The 20640-nt window shown below is 44.8% G+C and overlaps 1 protein-coding gene across 2 annotated transcripts in view; it reads left to right on the top strand.

Moving 5' to 3' along the window:
- Window positions 1-20640, top strand: part of LOC115163085 (tumor necrosis factor alpha-induced protein 2) — a 37719-nt gene that overhangs the window by 3855 nt on the left and 13224 nt on the right. Inside the window, exons 1-3 of one of the 2 annotated variants that reach the window (XM_029714680.1) lie at window positions 2602-2769; window positions 6579-7053; window positions 7171-7397. In XM_029714680.1, coding sequence (XP_029570540.1) covers window positions 6599-7053; window positions 7171-7397 — 682 coding nt within the window. In that variant the 5' untranslated portion in view covers window positions 2602-2769; window positions 6579-6598. Of the gene's footprint in view, window positions 1-2601; window positions 2770-6578; window positions 7054-7170; window positions 7398-20640 lie in introns of those variants that run through there. The other variant, XM_029714681.1, reaches the window with a different exon arrangement.

Consider the following 20640-nt stretch of genomic DNA (forward strand, 5'->3'; position numbering starts at 1 on the left):
AGAATGTTGCACTTAACAATGAAGAAGGCAATCTTATGTGTTGCTATTTCCTGTTCCCTAAAGCCTGAAATACACTCCAATTGCAGGCTCCTCCATATAGAAGCCAAGGCACACAGTGAAATAGCCACTCTGTATTCACGGCAGGCCTTAGATGTGCTGCCAGGAGCCATGTTTCCTGTCCCTCTCACCACCCCCATGGCAATCAACAGGAACAGACCTGACTAGTGGTGTGCTCACAGTGCTTCCACTCAGACAGATCCAATCGCTGCTCTGTAATTGATTAATTCGGGCTGTTTGAGACAGGACGTGCGGGGACTGACTCAATGGAATGCTGAAAAGTGGCAAAGATGATATCTTTCATTCCAACTCTCATCCATGCAGTACTCTCAACCCGCATACACCAGGCCCTCCATGGAATGAGTTTGACACCCCTGCTGTAGTGTATCTTCATGCAACTCATTGGTCCTGACTAATAAGTTATTGTGCATAATGGCATTCCACCATGACTTGGCACTATGCGAGGTGGGGTAACTGAGTACACAACTGTCCAGAACTGAAGGCTTTAGCCAAGGTGGTGCCACTCATTATTTCGGTTCAGAGTCTGTGTCCGGCGGCAGCCCAGGTTAATCAGTATCACCATCCATTTTCAAAGTCAAAATCCCTAAAAGGTTGATGCTTGTTTGGTGAGTGTTGTGCAAAAAAACACTTATAAGAAACTATTGCTGTTCTAAAGTGTCCTTGAAAATAAGGGAGAGCTGCACACTCTAGGAGCTCAGGTGCATCTGAGCTCTCCCTTATTTTCAAGTTTTCTACTCCGCTAGCCAGCACCTCGCCTTAATAGGTGTGCGTTTCTTTTTCTTTTAGATTGTTCTAAAGTGTCCACCAGCTATGCAGAGTAAATATTTGTAATGAATGCGTATTAGACTCTCTGACTTGCCCCCATGACATAACTTTTTAGAATGTTAAGATGGTTTTCCAGGTCAGCCAGGCTGAAAGGGTACTCTCCGGACCATCCTTTTGTTTATGCATCAATACATCAGCGGCTAAGCTTTACCCAATTGTTTACAGTACTCTCAGCCTCCCAGGCTCAAACTGATTTCTCAATGTTTATATTGAGTGCCAGAATTGCGAGGAAAACGGGGGTTTATGTTGTCTGGGGTGCTTCGTCCAACACGGCTCCAAACAATGGCGTCCTTATTGGCTGCCACAAATGAAACGTATCCCGCCGAGACGCACTCGTACAAAACTCCTATTGTCTTTTTGAGAGTGAACTGATTTGTATTTGAGTGACTTCCTTTCAGCGCGTGCTGAGGCCGTTTGTTCTGGACAACTTACAGGCCAGTGAGGCTAGAGAGAAGGACAGAGACAGGGCATTGACCTGTTGAGGGGTGTGCTCCATTCGTTCACAAGGCACAAGATGAACTTTTACGTTCAATCTTAAAGGATCCGCCCGTTATTTTTCCATTTTCGCCTAAAATGACATACCCAAATCTAACTGCCTGTAGCTCAGGACCTGAAGCAAGGATATGCATTTTCTTGATACCATTTGAAAGGAAACACTTTGAAGTTTGTGGAAATGTTAAATTAATGTAGGAGAATATAACACATTAGATCTAGTAAGAGATAATACAAAGAAAAAAACATGCGTTATTTTGTAGTTTTTTTGTACCATCATCTTTGAAATGCAAGAGAAAGGCCATAATGTATTATTCCAGCCCAGGCGCAGTTTAGATTTTGGCCACTAGATGGCAGCAGTGAATGTACAACGTTTTAGGCTGATCCAATGAACCATTGCATTTCTGTTCCAAATTTTGTATCAAGACTGCCCATATGTGCCTAATTGGTTTATTCATACATTTTCAAGTTCATAACTGTGCACTCTCCTCAAACAATTGCATGTTATTCTTTCACTGTAATAGCTACTGTAAATTGGACAGCGCAGTTAGATTAACAAGAATTTAAGCTTTCTGACAATATCTGGTAAATTTTCTTGTTACTTACAATCTCATGCTAATCACATTAGCCTACGTTAGCTCAACTGTCCAGCGGGGGACCCACCAATCCTGTGGAGGTTAATGGACATTTTCTTTTGGAAAAATATGTGTAGGGAGCCTGTTAGGATTAAATTCTAACTCTATGGCAACACCTACCCTACAATATCCGTCATTGAATATTGCCATCAATGCTCATCATGATAGGTAGGCTTGCATAACACAATAATGTAATGCATAACACAGAACATTTCATACTGCATCTCTTTCGTGAATAAACTGTCTACATTCCTAATAAATCATCAGTTGGGATGATTGCCAGAAGCTCATGATATTGGCTGATCCTGAGTCATAATGTGACAGGTACTGGTAGCCTACTGTAGCACCTAATTGGAAATTCAAGGGGAATCCCATCTATATTTTTTCTTCCATTGCGCGGATGTATACTATTGTAATGGAAAGTGGCATTACAAGTCTGTAAGATAAAACTTAGGAACTTGATTCTAACAGCAACTCTGGAGACTTCAGTCGCACAGTTGTCAATGCCTTTGCGCGATGCCAACGCGGCTGCTGCGAGTGACAGCGATAGGCGAGGAGTCCAGAATCCAGCCCACAGAAAATAAAGGGTGGACGCTTTATGGAACTTTCCGCAGCGCACTGAGCGCAGCAGTCTCTCACCTGACGAGACGACCTTATCTTGATTTTAACAAGCTCAAGGATTTCACTTTTATTTGTATTTTTGGTGCATGTTTTTAATAAGCGACTAATCATGAATCATGTAAGTAGGTGAATCTGTTGTGTGTTTCTCAGTTTGATATTGGATATTCATTATGATTTTGTCACTAATAGACTGACACTGATGACATTGACAAATGGCATTAACCTACAAACAGTAATGTCTAGGGAAATGTGACACATTTAGACGTTGCTATTGTATGAATTCGTTTTCAGTGTTGTTATGTTGTGTATGATGAAACATAAAGTGCTATATTTTGGGGGGTCTTTAATTGAAAGGTATTTGCAGAGATCATCTCCGATTTTTTGCATTTGTGTTATATTTTTGTGGCAGTAGGCTATGACAAACTCTGGTCTAGGATTAGCTACAGATTGTAATAATAGACAATTGAACAATTATTACACATTATCTGGTGTTACAATCTGTAGCTAGTTGAGGGATGTAACTCATTCCTGAATCTCTAGAAAATGCTTGAGTTTCTAAAGATAGTCAAGCTCAGGGTTCTGGTTAGAGACTAACCTGATCAGTTAATAAATCAGATTCATTCTGAGACAACTCAGGCCAAACCTTTGTCGAATAAATATGATTTATTAACTCTCTTTATAAACTCAAGCATTTTCAAGAGATTCATGATTTATTCCTCTGTGCTCTCAGGAGAACTGAACTCTAAATGAGCTGACTGTGACATATTTTCTTCCTGCAGAAGAAAATCCCAAAACTTCCTGCAGAAGAAAATCCCCCCCCCCCCCTTTAGATCTACCCCCTTCCCCCCATTTAGCTCTGCTCACAGCCAGCCCTGTGTCAGTTAACAATTTACTGCCCTAAATATGTTGAAATAAGGGAAGTGTCATGGAAAAAACACAATCTTTGCAGAAGTCTTGTAGGGCACGCATAGCCATTGTGTTAACTGTTGCAGCTACTGAGCAATGCTGATATGATAGTGAGCTGCTTTGCTTCATCCTTTAATATGATCCTGATGATTGGCAAGGTATTAGAGCTCATTGTTCAAAGCCAACACTGAGATTGGAAGCTTTGATTGAGATGAAATCTGGCCAATCAAGGACGTTGAAGGGCGAAATCACATGTTGATACATTTTACCTCATAGATGAGGAAATAATTGAGAAAAAAAAGCAGCCTTTCCAAAGTAATCGTACTTACTCATACAGGTATTTCCTATGCTGCTAATATGTTTTATTGGATTCACCTACCCATGTCGCCAGTCTCCATTACACTGTCACTCTCAGAACAGCTTCTGTCCTCAAGGAAAGTTATACAAGACCGTGTGTATTTGGGGCCCTTCCAACAATATTGGGCCTGTCCTCTAACCACTGCCTTCAGTGAGTGGCCTTGGGCCAGAACGGAGCCGCAGCGGAGCCCCTCATATCTGACACATCTTGACGGCAGGCCTGGCCTCTCTGCAGTAGCCTGATGCCCGCTCTCTCCCTTCTGAAGAGACAAGATGTCTGCAGAGAGGGGACTTTGGACCAAGTGAAGTCTTTAATTACACACTATTGTGTTCAGTTCAACAGTTCAAACTTATTCTAAGCCTAAGATTAAATAGTGTTATTTGTTGATATGGCAAAAAAACAACACATTGGCATCATACATATCCAGCCAATCCAGAAGGACATGATGTACAAGCTTTTTAAGTTTATCTGTGTCAAGAGAGATGAGACCCTCGATAGTGTGTGTTAACGAAACAGAGATGTCTGGCCTGGCTGGTGAGTTGTGCTGTTGGCCTGTTGGAGAGGTGGAGAGGAGGGGACCAATGGGGACCTGTCCCTTTTGTCTGCTACATGGTCCTGGACGAGACAGGAAGTGGAGTTAGTCTGGGAAAGTGGTCCCCGTATCTCCCCCAGTGATCTAACCGCTGCTTTCATAACGGCAGCTCTGATTAGGTTATAATTAGAGCAGGAATTGCAGTGTGGCTTTAGTAGCTGAGTAGATGAGGAGGTGTGGGAGAGCACGGGATAAACAACAGGGAGGTCTGTCCACGGGACCACTTGTTACAGCCGCTCTCATAAGCTTATCAGACATCCGTGTCGCTGGTGTCACCAACTGTCTGCAATGCCACATGCTTACGTAACTCGGGTTGTCAACATCACGTTTCATGTTGATGCCTGTGAATTTAGAAAGCCATTGTTCATGAGGCTTTGTGTTGACTACTAAAGGTCAAGGATAGGCCTATCATTTGCTTTGCAGAACTATTCGCTATCTTTTTGGTTTCCTTGTCATGCCGCTAGTTGCGCTTGCTTCTTGTTGTTTGATCATATGCGTTTTCTGGAAGCAAATGGACAAGATCTAACTTCATTAGTAAGGGTGTGTAATAACACATTTATAACCAGATTCATGTACAGGCCTATTCGGTCACATCTATTGGACTCATATAGCCATTGTATAGGTTAAGTTCATGTTGTGTAAACAAAAATGAAAGGGTTCACTGTTATATAATATCCCTTGCCACAAACCAGTCATCAGTTGTATGTTTCAGTCGTAGCAGTTTCCTTTGCCCCATGGTCACATCCCCTCTCTAGACAGGTGGGTCTTTTTCCAAGCCGGCGACCTGGTCTAAATAAGTTCAGCTGTGTATAAAGCTCCTATACAATATCACAATATTCTCAGTGTGGTTCCCCTGAAGGTTGGCTCTCTGATTGTGCATGGAAACCTTGAATGCCCAGCTATCCACATGGAAAAAGCATCCAGAAGCACTGTCATTCTAAAACACTTAGGGAAGCTACGAAACAATAGGTCTTCTTTAGGAATTTAAAATGCCCTGACCATAATAATTTGTGTAAGGCCATTCACGTTATTGTGAAACATCATAAATCAAGTAATTTTTTTCATCTAATATGGAATGTGTTTTAGAATATGCTATATCCAAGCGTATCATTCATAATGTTTGACTTAGTTTATAGTTTACCCAGAATTCATCAAGGAATTTTTATTCATTAGAACAAAATCAATACTTTTTATGTTTGTATCAGGTATCAGTAGGAGTAGGAAGGAGAACATTGTAAACTGGTGAGCAGAGGTCTCTTGAGTTTTCAAGTGATCAATTCAGGACTTTCCACTCAAATGTTCTCAGAGGTCACTTTCAATTTCCCCAAAATAAGGGCACGGAAATAGCGGTCTCCTTCATTTTCCCAAAGCTTGTTGAGCACACACATACACATAAGGAGGAAGTGATTCAGCGTTGTCCCTTCCCCTTGTCACCAGCTGTAAATATCCCAGGGTGCTCGGTGTGGCAGGAAGCCCATGAAGAGGGACAAACATGTTTTCTTGAAAAGGGTCAAAGGGCATCAAAGACTGTAGCGCATAAACAAGTAGAACAAGGATCTGAAACCTAATAAAATAGGCCCAGATCCTGGACCTCAGCCACATGACCATGATAGCATAGCACATCTATTCACAACCATCTTCCCACCCAAACGGAAGCAGGGTTGGGGTTTCCATGGTGATTCCTGTTTGGGTGGTAAGGCAGAAGGTTACCTGTTAATGTTTTATCAGATGACTCTCTCTTTAAAGATGATTAATGATTGCTGATAACCATCCTATATCTGAACTCTCCCATTACCTGACACAAGGGTAGGGCGATAACATTGGGTGAACAGATGACTTATCTTAAACTGTATATCTGAGTTACTTTAGTAACCATCCTCGTTAGCTGTATCAGACAAAATCTTATTAGGTAGCCTACTACAATGAACAAAGAAAGATGTGTGACATACTGTGCTATCAGTTTCATTCAGGTCCAATTTAATGGAAGCATCTCTTGGAAGAGGTCCTATGTAATCATTCCACATCTCTTCCTCTCTCTCGCTCTCTCTCTCTCTCTCTCTCTGTTCCTTAGTTTAAACCCCAAGTGGAAGCATGCCCATCCTCAAGAACCTCCCAGTGCGGCTGAAGGGAGGCAGCAGGGTGAACGGGGAGTTAGAGAACACGCGTGGCGAGCTGATCCTTCGCAAAATGAGCCTGAACCTGAAATCCAGCGCCTTTGAGGAGCCCAGTGACAATGAGAAATGGGCTCAGGCAAACTCACTCCTGGACGGGGGCGCGCCACGAGACCGTAACCCCTTCGAGGACGAGGAGGATGAAAACGAGGCGAACGAGGAGAGACGTGGCGGGAAGAGTTCGTTCAAGGGCACCTTGGACCGCATCCGAGGCGTCTCCCCGCTGAAGACTCTGGGCAAGCTGGGCAAGGGGCTCCGTATGTCAGGCCGCAGTAAGGGCACTGCCACCCCTTCCCCTCAGGGGTCTGTAGCAAGCACCCCCACCTCAGAGAAGAAGAAGAAGGGCCGACGGAGCTCAGAGGGAAGCTTACTCAGGTACGAGAGGTGTAGAGAAAAGCTGTTGAGGAGTGGCTTAGTAGAGGATGTTGCGCTCAGCCCACATCTCCTATAACATAACCCCTTAACCCTTAACTCCGCATCTTCTCTGCACAGATTTGCAGGGAAGTGCAGGGAGAGCCTTCGCAAGGAAAGCCTGCCCAACGGGGAGCTGTGCTCAGAGAGCGAGGGGGGCGACTCTTCCAGCCGCCGGATCTCCTTCATGAAGATGGTGGGCCTGGGTAAGCTGAAGAGGGAGTCCATGGCCGACCACTCGTCTCATGAAGAGGAAGTGGTGGAGGAGGAAGTGGTGGAGGAGGTGAAGCCAAGAGAGCCCCTCTCAGGTAAGGACATCCCTCAGTGGAGCGCTGGGTTACTAAGGGTCAGCCAGTATACACTGGGATCCACTCTGAATGATTCCAACGGGGGGGGTCTTATGATGACTTTCAATGACTGTTGATTGGTAACTGAACCAGTAAGGTTATGCTATCTCCCCATTACATTTGAAGAGATAAGATACTGTTAAAATGAATGGAGATCATGGCTGATATTAACCCAAACAGTTAGTTGATAGTTATGGCCAAGGTTTACTTCAGTTCAGCTGAGCATTCCATGTTTCACAGGTCTATCACAAAACAGTGTCAGACTCCCTTCCAGTAAACAATCATTCCCGTTATATTCTCTGCAGTATGTTACTATTTTCACAACAGAGATGATGTTATGAATGTCTCAATGTCTGGGCTATTTTTGGACACTTTGGAAACAATGGGAGAAAGATGTCGCTGGGATAGAGGAGACCAGGTCCAACTAGGCCACTGCTGAGAGATGCGGTCATTCCCATGCAGGAGGACCAACCAAAGGGTTTCCCACAGAAATATTTGATGTAAGATGGGGCTGTGGGGCTTTATTCACTATTACACTGGCCTTCCTCTCCATGGAATATGTGCTGCTCCATCCCCCACCTTTGTTCATTAAATTGCATCTCCGGTATTGAAGGCTACAGTTAACACAATTGCTGGAAAATGTACTCCATTCTGCTTAGAATAACCACTGCTGGAAAATGACTTTTTTATTGAATCCTTATTATACACTAATCATTTTCTAACGAAAGGTCTTTTAAATCTTTATAAAGCATAGAACTTGATTCCTTGAGTCTGAATTTAATAATCCAGAGCTTAACGTTCGGGATAGCGTGAGGGCACTCAGTAATGGTATTCCACCATGTCAGCATGGCTAGAGATCAGCTTTCATGTTTAATACCAACAGGATGTGCCTGTCTCTCTGTGTGAAGAGTAAAGATAAGGCGGTAGCAACAGCCCCATTTAAAAAAAAAAAGTTTTATAAAGAATGCACAAGTCCATTTAACCAGCTTCACCAACAGCACATAGAAACTGCTGAGAGCTCAGGATCAGACATGTTCGCTCTTTGTCCTGGCCTTTCACTAAGCAAGCAGTCCAAATACCATCGTATCAGGCTCAAAATATCACTGAGATGTGTTGTTTACTTCATGGCTCCATTGATGTGACCTTTATATAGACGCTGCTTCTCCATGTTCATGCCATTTTACCTGCGCCACTGGGCCCCATGACGTATCTGAGACTAGTGAAGCAGGACAGAATGGCCTTATCGCCTTAGAAATTCAGCCATACAGGCTGTCATATCAAAGCTTTACACCATTACACCTCGCCCCGGGGATCCATGCATGAGTGCCGTACGGAGAGAGTGATGAAAGAGGGATCCACAGAGGAGGAATGGGATGCGTGCTCCGCTCTGGTTCTTTCGACCATGTGTGTTATTTCTTGGATGAACCACCCCCCCCCCCCCCCTCCCGCCAGCTGACCCACAGCGAAGAGGCGTTATATTTGTTTATTTGACCGTGTTTGTTAGGGGAAAACACAGCTCTTTCTGGCATTGTTCTCTCAGCTGTCAGCACAAACTGTTGTGCAGCAGAACAGTGACGGTGGTTGTAGGCCCCCTTAAATCACAAAGACGTGACCAGTAGGGAACTCTTGTTTCTTTCAGTCATAGCTTGTTAGATTCATTTCCTCATTCTACAAAACTGAAACTTCTACTTTAAAGGTCTTTTCAGGGTTATGTTGAAGCTGGTAAATATTTAACACCATCATTGTCTTCTAAAGGAAGGTTGCTGGATGGAATCCCCGAGCTGACAAGGTAAAACTCTGTCGTCCTGCCCCTGAACAAGGCAGTTAACCCAATGAATTTCTTCTTAAAACTGACTTGCCTAGTTAAATAAAACAATTAAGACAAGATGGTTTAATGGCAGTAGCAGTAACATTCTCACCAGACCATCCCTCTGTAAAGAGTTGGCCCCTCCTTCAACATGGAACAAGCCTTTGTTCCTTGAGGCTGTTTGTTTCTAGACTGGCCCTTAAAGAAAAGAGCCAGGAGCTAAGGAAGACAGAACGGACGGTGTATGTTTGCGGACATCAGTACTGTGGCATTCATTCCAGAAAGAAAACAGTCTGTGCTCGGCTAAGTAGACTGTGTGGCTGTGCTCAAGTGTCAGGAAATACCTCAGTAATGGAGAGTGAGTGACTATTCAGATTATTTGCCAACTGTTTCAGACGTATTGGAAGCTACATTTGAATGATCCCTCAATCAAAGATGCAGCGTGTTGATACTAAATAATTCAAGACAGAATATAGAAACGAGAATGCAGTCATGGTAGGTATTGAAACCACAGCACATCTGGCAACCCATCTGTACCTTGAAAGTAAAGCAGTTAAATATGTATAGTGTGAAAGGGCACAAAACTAGAGCAACCTCAACACTGCTCCCTGTACCTCCGCATGGGATTTTCCCTTCAGTCTTCTTCCAATCAGATAAGTGTGGCAACCAACCTGGCCTCAGGTATTCAGAAAGCTAGGGTCAGATTACAACATATTCTGACCAAGCCCTCAGCCCACAGCCTCCTGTTCCAACCCACTTTCCCCATCATCTCTGGTTACCCAGCTAACATGGTAGTCGTAATCTCTGTGTGTCATACTCCTCTGATTGGCTGGGTGCGTCCACATTGGGTTGAGTTCACAGCGGTCCAGACGGCATCCGAGAGCGCCTTGATAACAGGGCCATATAGGAGGTGCAGGCCACAGCCTAGTGAATGATTTCCAGGCTTTGCCAAATGACAACCCCAAGGCCCCTGGACCATAAAACCCTAACTAGCGCTGGCTCATGTCCTGCAGTAACTGGTGGGAAAACTGTGTCCAGCTCAGGATCCTAGCAACAAATGGCTATATTAGCCATGATGAAATGCATGCTGCTTCCTCTCATATTCAATATATGACCTTGAAACACACCAGCTGTAACACAGTCAGTTTCAAGTTTCCGTGTGCCAAAAGAAAAACAGTATAACGAGCAATCAGTTGGTAAAAAAAACAATATTCAAACTGGGCAGAGCTGCCTTTTCTGCCGGAGTGACAACCCAGGCAGTGCACTTTTCCTATGATCCGATTAGTGTTTGTTATGTCAGTGTCAGTTGAATGTCCAGAGCAATGAGGAGAAAGGGGAATTTGAGTGCAGTGCACTATTGACTCCCAGGATGAGTTAATGTGATCAGTCCCAGCCCTGCCGGGGCGTGTGCTGACGGGAGGGAGTGGCTGGGGAGGAGGCCTCTTTGTTTCTGGGCCGCCGCTCACTTCACATGGACGCCATGTCACTCTCCATCCAGAGGGACAACCGAGGCTTGGAGGGCTGGCCTGGGACCAAAGGCTTTCTCAGGACATGGCCAGGACTGGCCCAGGTTTGCTTTGTTGTGGCTGAGCTTAGGATTGTGGAGAAAGGGATGGAAGGAGAGGGTAGGAAGGAAAGGGGGGAACAGATTTGACCCAGCTGTGCCTGCAGGAATATGGGGGATTTTGGTGGAGCTGTGGGAAGGTTGTTGGATGCTCCTCTGCTTATTTGATTTTTTGCTTTTGGATCGCGCACGCTTAGATGTGAAGGTGGGCAGGCTGCCTCTAGCTTGGTCCCATATCTGTTTGGCATTGACAACAACCATAGCAGTTGTCTTTACGACAGCACAAACAGCTTCTGTCTAGATAAAGGCTGAATGGGTACCAGAGAATAGGAGATGAGGTTCTAGAGCTCAGGTGTCCACATACAGTACCCATAGAAAGCCTGCAGAGGACTGAGGAGGTGGTGGGCGTAGATGGGGGTCTTAGATCTTAGACGTATAGTTTAAAGGGATCATATGATGCTGCTTTGAATTCACTGCAGAGAGAACTGTGGTTTTGCCGTCCAGGAAGGAGGCTCATATTTTACTTCATGCTTGACACCCCCGGACAATATAACCCTCTGTGCTGCTAGGCTCTGAGCAGCATGACTGGAGAGCGTCTCAATGGCAGTTCTGCAGGTGCGTTGATACCCTGCATAATTTGAAAAGAGAGTACACTACATATCTTGCTCAGTCAGTGCTTTTATTTGAGTGAAGAATTTATTTTACTCCCTTTGGGAATAAAAAAGCCCCAAATTTCCCCCTAAATACCTCAAGGTAAAGTTACTTAATATGTAAGCCTTCATAGATCCCATAGGCGGCCCTCACAACATTATACCTTTTGTGGTTTTCAATAAGGAAGGGTGGTGCCACTGCTATACATTAGCTGGGTTTGTTGCTTATGACAGGTTTAGAGGGCAAGTGCCTTGGAACAAAAGACAAGTGTTCGCCTGTTCTGTATAGCTTAGCTAAGAATCTGTGGAACTGCCCATTCCAGGCCAATCCGTGCTTTTAATGACTCCTGGATAGGCCGTCAAAGATCTGGCAATCCAGTTCTGGTGCGTTTTGGGTCTCTAAAAATTCCCCCATCTCTACTAAACATGAGGGCCACTGACCTCTCACCTTAACGTGGTGATTGGGCGCAGGCTGAGCCACGGCGGACTAACCGTCCCAGTGGGTGACACAGTTACACCCTCTCTGTGACAAGTCACCACCAGCTACATCATGTGACAGGTAACGCCCGGGCTGAGGGCTCTGTCTGGGGGGAGACACCCATCATGTGGAAGACGTGGTGTCCTCCTAAAGGGAGGAAGAACAGTCATTTTCCACCTCCCACTCTCTTTAAGGGAGATATGCCTGGCTGCATTGTGTTTTATATTTAGATGTCCTTCCGCTGCGTTGGCAGGCAACTTTGGCCATGATGGAGTGTTGCTGGGGGGAGGGGTATCGGCGGAGCCATGGCATCGCTGGGCGCTACTTCTCTTCCTCAAGCGGGACAGGGAAGGATCAGCAAGGCGGCAGGCCGGAAGCGGAGCGCCCCCGCATCCTCTAGTTCCTTTATGGGATAAAAAACGGGCAACTCAGCACTGCAAAGGCTCCTGGAAGCCGTGCGGTGCCCCGAACAGAGAGAGAGGGACGGTTATTTACACAGCTGATCTGTGACGCACCATAGCAGTGGTGCGATGTGCTTCGTAGGCCTATAAGAGAGAGTCCCCCAAAGTGGTGTCATGTCACCGCCCCAGCCCCACACCTCCCTGCCCCTTTTCCTGGGGTTGTTGTGTTCAGTTACCACGCCACTGGACTGGAGGAGTAGGAAATTACATCATTTCCTGCCATGCTGCTGGGCTATGCAGGACAACAGCATGTGAATTGCTATCCGGCTGTCCAGAGCCACAAATGAGCTATGCAAGCAGATCGGGAGCCTTATTGAGTTTGACACCTGATGCTGATACACACAGCAGCCCAATCATTAGCAGACAGTCAAAGACATGGTTGACTCCTCCTGGTCCTCATCCGACAGTTTCCTTCTCCTCCAAGTGCTATGCTCCAGTCACCTCACTTGGGCTGGCCGGTATGCTGAGACAAGCATCTCCAAACACTCTAGGACACAGTGATTCACTACACTAACCCCTCTCATCACATTGTGTAACCTTGCACTTATCACACAGAATGTGTAAACAACTCTTTGAGGTTTCTTTTGAGTAAACTATTGTAACACAATAACATTCCATGTACAGTTTGCGTCAGAAGTTTACATACACTTAGGTTTGAGTCATTAAAACTCATTTTTCAACCACTCCACAAATTTCTTGTTAATAATTATAGTTTTGGCAAGTTGGTTAGGACATCTACTTTGTGCATGACACAAGTCATTTTTCCAGTAATTGTTTACAGACAGATTATTTCACTTATAATTCACTGTATCACAATTCCAGTGGGTCAGAAGTTTACATACACTAAGTTGTCTGTGCCTTTAAACAGCTTGGAAAATTCCAGAAAATTATGTCATGGCTTTAGAAGCTTCTGATAGGCTAATTGACATCATTTGAGTCAATTGGAGGTGTACCTGTTGATGTATTTCAAGGCCTACCTTCAAACTCAGTGCCTCTTTGCTTGACATCATGGGAAAATCAAAATAAATCAACCAAGACCTCAGAAAAAGAATTGTAGACCTCCACAAGTCTGGTTCATCCTTGTGAGCAATTTCCAAATGCCTGAAAGTACCACATTCATCTGTACAAACAATAGTACGCAAGTATAAACACCATGGGACCACACAGCCGTCATACCGCTCAGGAAGGAGACACGTTCTGTCTCCTAGAGATGAATGTACTTCGGTGCGAAAAGCGCAAATCAATCCCAGAACAACAGCAAAATACCTTGTGAAGATGCTGGAGGAAACAGGTACAAAAGTATCTATATCCACAGTAAAACGAGTCCTATATCGACATAACCTGAAAGGCCGCTCAGCAAGGAAGAAGCCACTGCTCCAAAACTGCCATAAAAAAGCCAGTCTATGGTTTGCAACTGCACATGGGGACAAAGATCGTACTTTTTGGAGAAATGTCCTCTGGTTTGATGAAACAAAAACAGAACTGTTTGGCCATAATGACCATCATTATGTTTGGAGGAAAAAGGGGGAGGTTTGCAAGCCGAAGAACACCATCCCAGCCGTGAAGCAAGGGGGTGGAAGTTTCATGTTGTGGGGGTGCTTTGCTGCAGGAGGGACTGGTGCACTTCACAAAATAGATGGCATCATGAGGCAGGAAAAGTATGTGGATATATTGAAGCAACATCTCAAGACATCAGTCCGGAAGTTAAAGCTTGGTTGCAAATGGGTCTTCCAAATGGACATTGACCCCAAGCATACTTCCAAAGTTGTGGCAAAATGGCTTTAGGACAACAAAGTCAAGGTATTGGAGTGGCCATCACAAAGCCCTGACCTCAATCCTATGGAAAATGTGTGGGCAGAACTGAAAAAGCATGCTACCTGAAACATTTGACCCAAGTTAAACAATTTAAAGGCAATGCTACCAAACATTAATTGACTATATGTAAACTTATGACCCATTGGGAATGTGATGAAATAAATAAAAGCTGAAATAAATCATTCTCTCTACTATTATTCTGACATTTCACATTCTTAAAATAAAGTGGTGATCCTAACTGACCTAAAACAGGGAATTTTTACAGGGATTATATGTCAGGAATTGTGAAAAACTGAGTTTATGTCACGTCCTGGCCAGTATAAGGGTTAATTGTTATTGTAGTTTGGTCAGGACGTGGCAGAGGGTATTTGTTTTATGTGGTTCAGGGTGGTGTGTTAGTTAGGAGGGCGTTTGATTTAGTATTTCCGGGTTTTGAGTTATGGTCTATGTTTATGTATTTCTATGTGTAGTCTAGTAAGTGTGTTTCTATGTTGAGTTAATTGGGGTGGACTTCCAATTGAAGGCAGCTGTTTGGTGTTGCCTTTGATTGGAAGTCCTATATTAGTTGGGTGTGTTTGTCTGTGTATTTGTGGGAGATTGTTCTTGGATTGCTGTGTTGCCTTCAAGACTGTTATTCTGTCGTTCATCGTTTTGTTATTTTTGTATACGTGTTTGTTTGGTTTTTCCCTTCTTTTCCCATAAATAAAGAAGATGAGTATACATGTCCCTGCTGCGTTTTGGTCCTCCATTTCTAACGACAAGCGTGACAGTTTAAATGTATTTGGCTAAGGTGTATGTAAACTTCCGACTTCAACTGCATGTTACACAAGCAAGCATTCAATAGGTTTTTTTCAAACTGTAGTTAGTTGCTTTGAATGGAGGGGTTGGCTTTATAAAGGTGTAGTTTTCCCGTACTCTGATAGCTTGGACCCATAACTAGTTCTCTGTAAGTCATAAAACTGTTTGGTTTATTGGTGCGGTAAAACCTGATAATAAATACCTTGACGTGTTCCTTGCCGTATAGAGCTTAGAAGCTTTAAATATGTCTGTATTGAAATATACATAATGCTAGCTATATTGCTTTGTAGGTATGATTAGAAAGCTTCCTCCATCCACCTGTTTCAGGTACTGGGAACACTTTCAGGTACTGGGAACACTCTGCCGATGGCTGATCTTTGGATTGGTCAGTTAATAAGCAACTTAGAATGTGAGACTGTTCCCCATTTGTCCTAATGTCCTCTTGAACTTCTGCTATGCTTTAGTTGCCCGCCGGATCCCACAATGGGCTTCCGAGTGGCGCAGCGGTCGAAGGCACTGCATCTCAGTGGTAGAGGCGACACTACAGACACCCTGGTTTGAATCCAGGCTGTATCACAACTGGCCGTGTTTGGGAGTCCCATAGGGCGGTTGGCCCAACGTCGTCTGTATTTGGCCGGTGTAGGCCGTCATTGTAAATAAGAATTTGTTCGTACCTGACTTGCCTAGTTAAATAAAGGTTAAATAAAAAAAATGCGGAGAGGCACTTTTGCCTGCCAACTCCCATAACCACCAATAAGTTAATCAACATGGGTACTTTGCCATCAGATAAAAACTGACTGAACTTTGGTCTGAAATGTTATCGCAGTATACACTTCATGGGGCCCAGACAAGAAGAGCATTTCAAAGCTCTCTGCTCTAGAAAAACATCAGTACCTGAAGGGTGTATTCCTGTAAAAGGATGGCACTTATGACTGTTTATTGGAATGAACGATGTAAATGAGCCACAGTGTTTTGCACAATATCTGTAAAAAAGGGTCTGTTCCGTTCCACAATTGCATTCAGTGTGTGAGGTCAGTGAGTGAGGTCAAGTGAAAAGGACTCAAGGAGCCAATTACATTAGGGCGGCAAAACCACGGACTGAACCAAAGCCATAAAGTAGGGCTTGGTCTCCGAGGCGTCATGCACCCATTGTTTTAGAGGTGGCACAAAGCATGTGAGGAAAGCTTTTTCCTGCAATCTACAGCCATAATCGCTATGTAAAAAGAGTATATTTTTCTGCTTTAGTTATCTAAGCATACCTCTTTACCCGTTACATTTTCATTTTAATGAGGGTTTTATTCTGACTGCTAGAAATCACACATCTTAATATACTGCACGAACATGCCTAGGATATTACATCGAAGTTACAACACAGTACATGGGATCATAACACACATCATCAATACAGGCACATATCATCTCATCCTAATGAATACACAATCATGATATTATCATAAGGTGCCAGATTACATTTAAACCAAGCATTTTTATATCTAAGCATACCTCTTGAGCTGTCTGTACACTTCCTCACTTCCCTCATCAAATCATCCCTGACCATATATATATATATATATATATATATATATATATATATATATATATATATATATATATATATAGGGTTTTTCTTTATTTTACTATTATTCTACATAGAATAATAGTGAAGACATCAATACTATGAAATAACACATATGGAATCGTGTAGTAACCAAAAAAGTATTAAACAAATCAAAGTATTTGTTATATTTCAGATTCTTCAAGGTAGCCATCCTTTGCCTTCATGACAGCTTTGCACACGCTTGGCATTCTCTCAACCAGCTTCATGAGGTAGTCACCTAGAATGCATTTCAATTAACAAGTGTGCCTTGTTAAAAATTCATTTGTGGAATTTCTTTCCTTCTTAATGCGTTTGAGCCAATCGGTTGTGTTGTGACAAGGTAGGGGTGGTCGTAGAGATGGTCGCCTCGCTTCGAGTCCTTAGGAAATTATGCAGTATTTTTTTTTAATGTATTATTTCTTACATTGTTACCCCAGGAAATCTTAAGTCTTATTACATACAACCGGGAAGAACTATTGGATATATGCGCGATGTCAACTTACCAACATTATGACCAGGAATACGACTTTCCTGAAGCGGATCCTCTGTTTGGACCACCACCCAGGACAATGGATCTAATCCCAGAAGCCGACCGAAAACAACGGCGCTGCAGAAAGGGCAGACGGAGCGGCCTCCTGGTCAGGCTCCGTAGACGTGCACATCACTCACCGCTCCCGAGTATACTACTCACCAATGTCCAGTCTCTTGACAAGGTAGATGAAATTCGAGCAAGGGTTGCCTTCCAGAAAGACATCAGAGTTTGTAACATTCTCTGTTTCACAGAAACATGGCTCTCTCTGGATATGTTGTCGGAATCGGTTCAGCCACCGGGCTTCTCCATGCATTGCGCCGACGGAGATAAATACCGCTCTGGGAAGTGGAAGGGCGGGGGTGTATGCGTCATGATTAACAACTCATGGTGTAATCATAACATACAGGAACTCAAGTCCTTCTGCTCACCCAACCTAGAATTCCTTACCATCAAATGCCGGCCATATTATCACCCAAGAGAATTTTCGTCAGATATCATCACAGCTGTGTACATTCCCTCTCAAGCAGACACCAAGACGGCCCTCAAGGAACATCACTGGACTCTATGTAAACTGAATACCATATATCCGGAGGCTGCATTTATTTTAGCTGTGGATTTTAACGAAGAAAATTTGAGAACAAGGCTACCTAAATTCTATCAGCATATTGATTGCACTACGCGCGGGGGTAATACACTCGATCACTGCTACTCTAACTTCCGCGATGCATACAAAGCCCTCACCCGCCCTCCCTTCGGCAAATCCGACCACGACGCCATCTTGCTCCTACCGTCTTATAGGCAGAAACTCAAACAGGATATACTAGTGACTAGAACCATTCAACGCCGGTCTGACCAATCGGAATCCACGCTTCATGATTGTTTTGATCACGCGGACTGGGATATGTTCCAGTCAGCCTCAGAGAACAACATTGATCTATACGCTGACTCGGTGAGTGAGTTCATAAAGAAGTGCAAAATGCCGGTACGGGGAAAAGTGTATTTGTAATTCAACGGCTCAGACACGAGACGTATGTGGCAGGGTCTACAGGAAATCACGGACTATAAAATGAAAACCAGCCACGTCACGAACACCGACGTCACGCTTCAAGACAAACTAAACACCTTCTTTGAGGATCATACAGTGCCACTGTTGTGGTCTGCTAACAAGAACTGTGCCCCCCTCTCCTCCTCCGTGGCCGACCTGAGTAAAATATTTAAACGTGTTAACCCTCGCAAGGCTGCTGGCCCAGACGGCATCCCTAGCCGCGTCCTCAGAGCATGTGCAGACCAACTGGCCGGTGTGTTTACGGACATATTTAATCGCTCCCTATCCCAGTCTGCTGTCCCCACATGCTTCAAGATGGCCACCATAGTTCCTGTACCCAAGAAGACAAACATAACTGAACTAAATGACTACTGCCCCGTAGCACTCACTTCTGTCATCATGAAGTGCTTTGAGAGACTAGTCAAGGATCATATCACCTCCTCCTTACCGGCCACCCTAGACCCACTTCAGTTTGCATACCGCCCCAACAGGTCCACAAACGATACAATCGCCATCGCACTGCACACTGTCCTATCCCATCTGGACAAGAGGAATACCTATGTAAGAATGCTGTTCATTGACTACAGCTCAGCATTCAACAGCATAGTACCCTGCAAGCTCATCATCAAGCTGGAGGTCCTGGGTCTCAATCCCACCCTGTGCAATTGGGTCCTGGACTTTCTGATGGGCCGCCCCCAAGTAGTGAAGGTAGGAAACAACATCTCCACTTCGGTGACCCTCAACACTGGGGCTCCACAAGTGTGCATGCTCAGCCCCCTCCTGTACTCCCTGTTCACCCACGACTGCGTGGCCATGCACGCCTCCAACTCAATCATCAAGTTTGCAGTCGACACAACAGTAGTGGGCTTGATTACCAACAACGACGAGACAGCCTACAGGGAGGAAGTGAGGGCACTCAGAGTGTGGTGTCAGGAAAACAACCTCTCACTCAACATCAACAAAACAAAGGAGACGATTGTGGACTTCAGTAAACAGCAGAGGGAGCACCCCCCCATCCACATCGAAGGGACAGCAGTGGAGAAGGTGGTCAGTTTTAAGTTCCTCGGCGTACACATCACAGACAAACTGAAATGGTCCACCCATACAGACAGTGTGGTGACGAAGGAGCAACTGCGCCTCTTCATCCTCAGAAGGCTGACAAAATTTGTCTTGTCACCCAAAACCCTGACAAACTTTTACAGATGCACAATCAAGAGCATCCTGTCGGGCTGTATCACAGCCTGGTACGGCAACTGCACCGCCCTCAACCACAAGGCTCTTCAGAGGGTGGTGAGGTCTGCACAACACATCACCGGGGGAAACTACCTGCTCTCCATGACACCTACAGCACCCGATGTCACAGAAAGGCTAAAAAGATCATCAAGGACAACAACCACCCGAGCCACCGCCTGTTCACACTACTGTTCACACACATCATCCAGAAAGCGAGGTCAGTACAGATGCATCAAAGCTGTGACCGAGACTGAAAAACAGCTTCTTTTATGAGATATATATATATATATACACTGCTCAAAAAAATAAAGGGAACACTTAAACAACACAATGTAACTCCAAGTCAATCACACTTCTGTGAAATCAAACTGTCCACTTAGGAAGCAACACTGATTGACAATACATTTCACATGCTGTTGTGCAAATGGAATAGATAACAGGTGGAAATTATAGGCAATTAGCAAGACACCCCCAATAAAGGAGTGGTTCGGCAGGTGGTGACCACAGACCACTTCTCAGTTCTTATGCTTCCTGGCTGATGTTTTGATCTTTCACTCAAGTGGTAGCATGAGACGGAGTCTACAACCCACACAAGTGGCTCAGGTAGTGCAGCTCATCCAGGATGGCACATCAATGCGAGCTATGGCAAGAAGGTTTGCTGTGTCTGTCAGCGTAGTGTCCAGAGCATGGAGACGCTACCAGGAGACAGGCCAGTACATCAGGAGATGTGGAGGAGGCCGTAGGAGGGCAACAACCCAGCAGCAGGACCGCTACCTCCGCCTTTGTGCAAGGAGGAGCAGGAGGAGCACTGCCAGAGCCCTGCAAAAATGACCTCCAGCAGGCCACAAATGTGCATGTGTCTGCTCAAACGGTCAGAAACAGACTCCCTGAGGGTGGTATGAGGGCCCGACGTCCACAGGTGGGGGTTGTGCTTACAGCCCAACACCGTGCAGGACGTTTGGCATTTGCCAGAGAACACCAGATTGGCAAATTTGCCACTAGCGCCCTGTGCTCTTCACAGATGAAGCAGGTTCACACTGAGCACGTGTGACAGACGTGACAGGGTCTGGAGACACCGTGGAGAACGTTCTGCTGCCTGCAACATCCTCCAGCATGACCGGTTTGGCGGTGGGTCAGTCATGGTGTGGGGTGGCATTTCTTTGGGGGGCCGCACAGCCCTCCATGTGCTCGCCAGAGGTAGCCTGACTGCCATTAGGTACCGAG

This window comes from Salmo trutta, chromosome 26 (genome assembly GCF_901001165.1).
Source record: "Salmo trutta chromosome 26, fSalTru1.1, whole genome shotgun sequence".
In the NCBI taxonomy this organism is placed as follows: Eukaryota; Metazoa; Chordata; class Actinopteri; order Salmoniformes; family Salmonidae; genus Salmo; species Salmo trutta.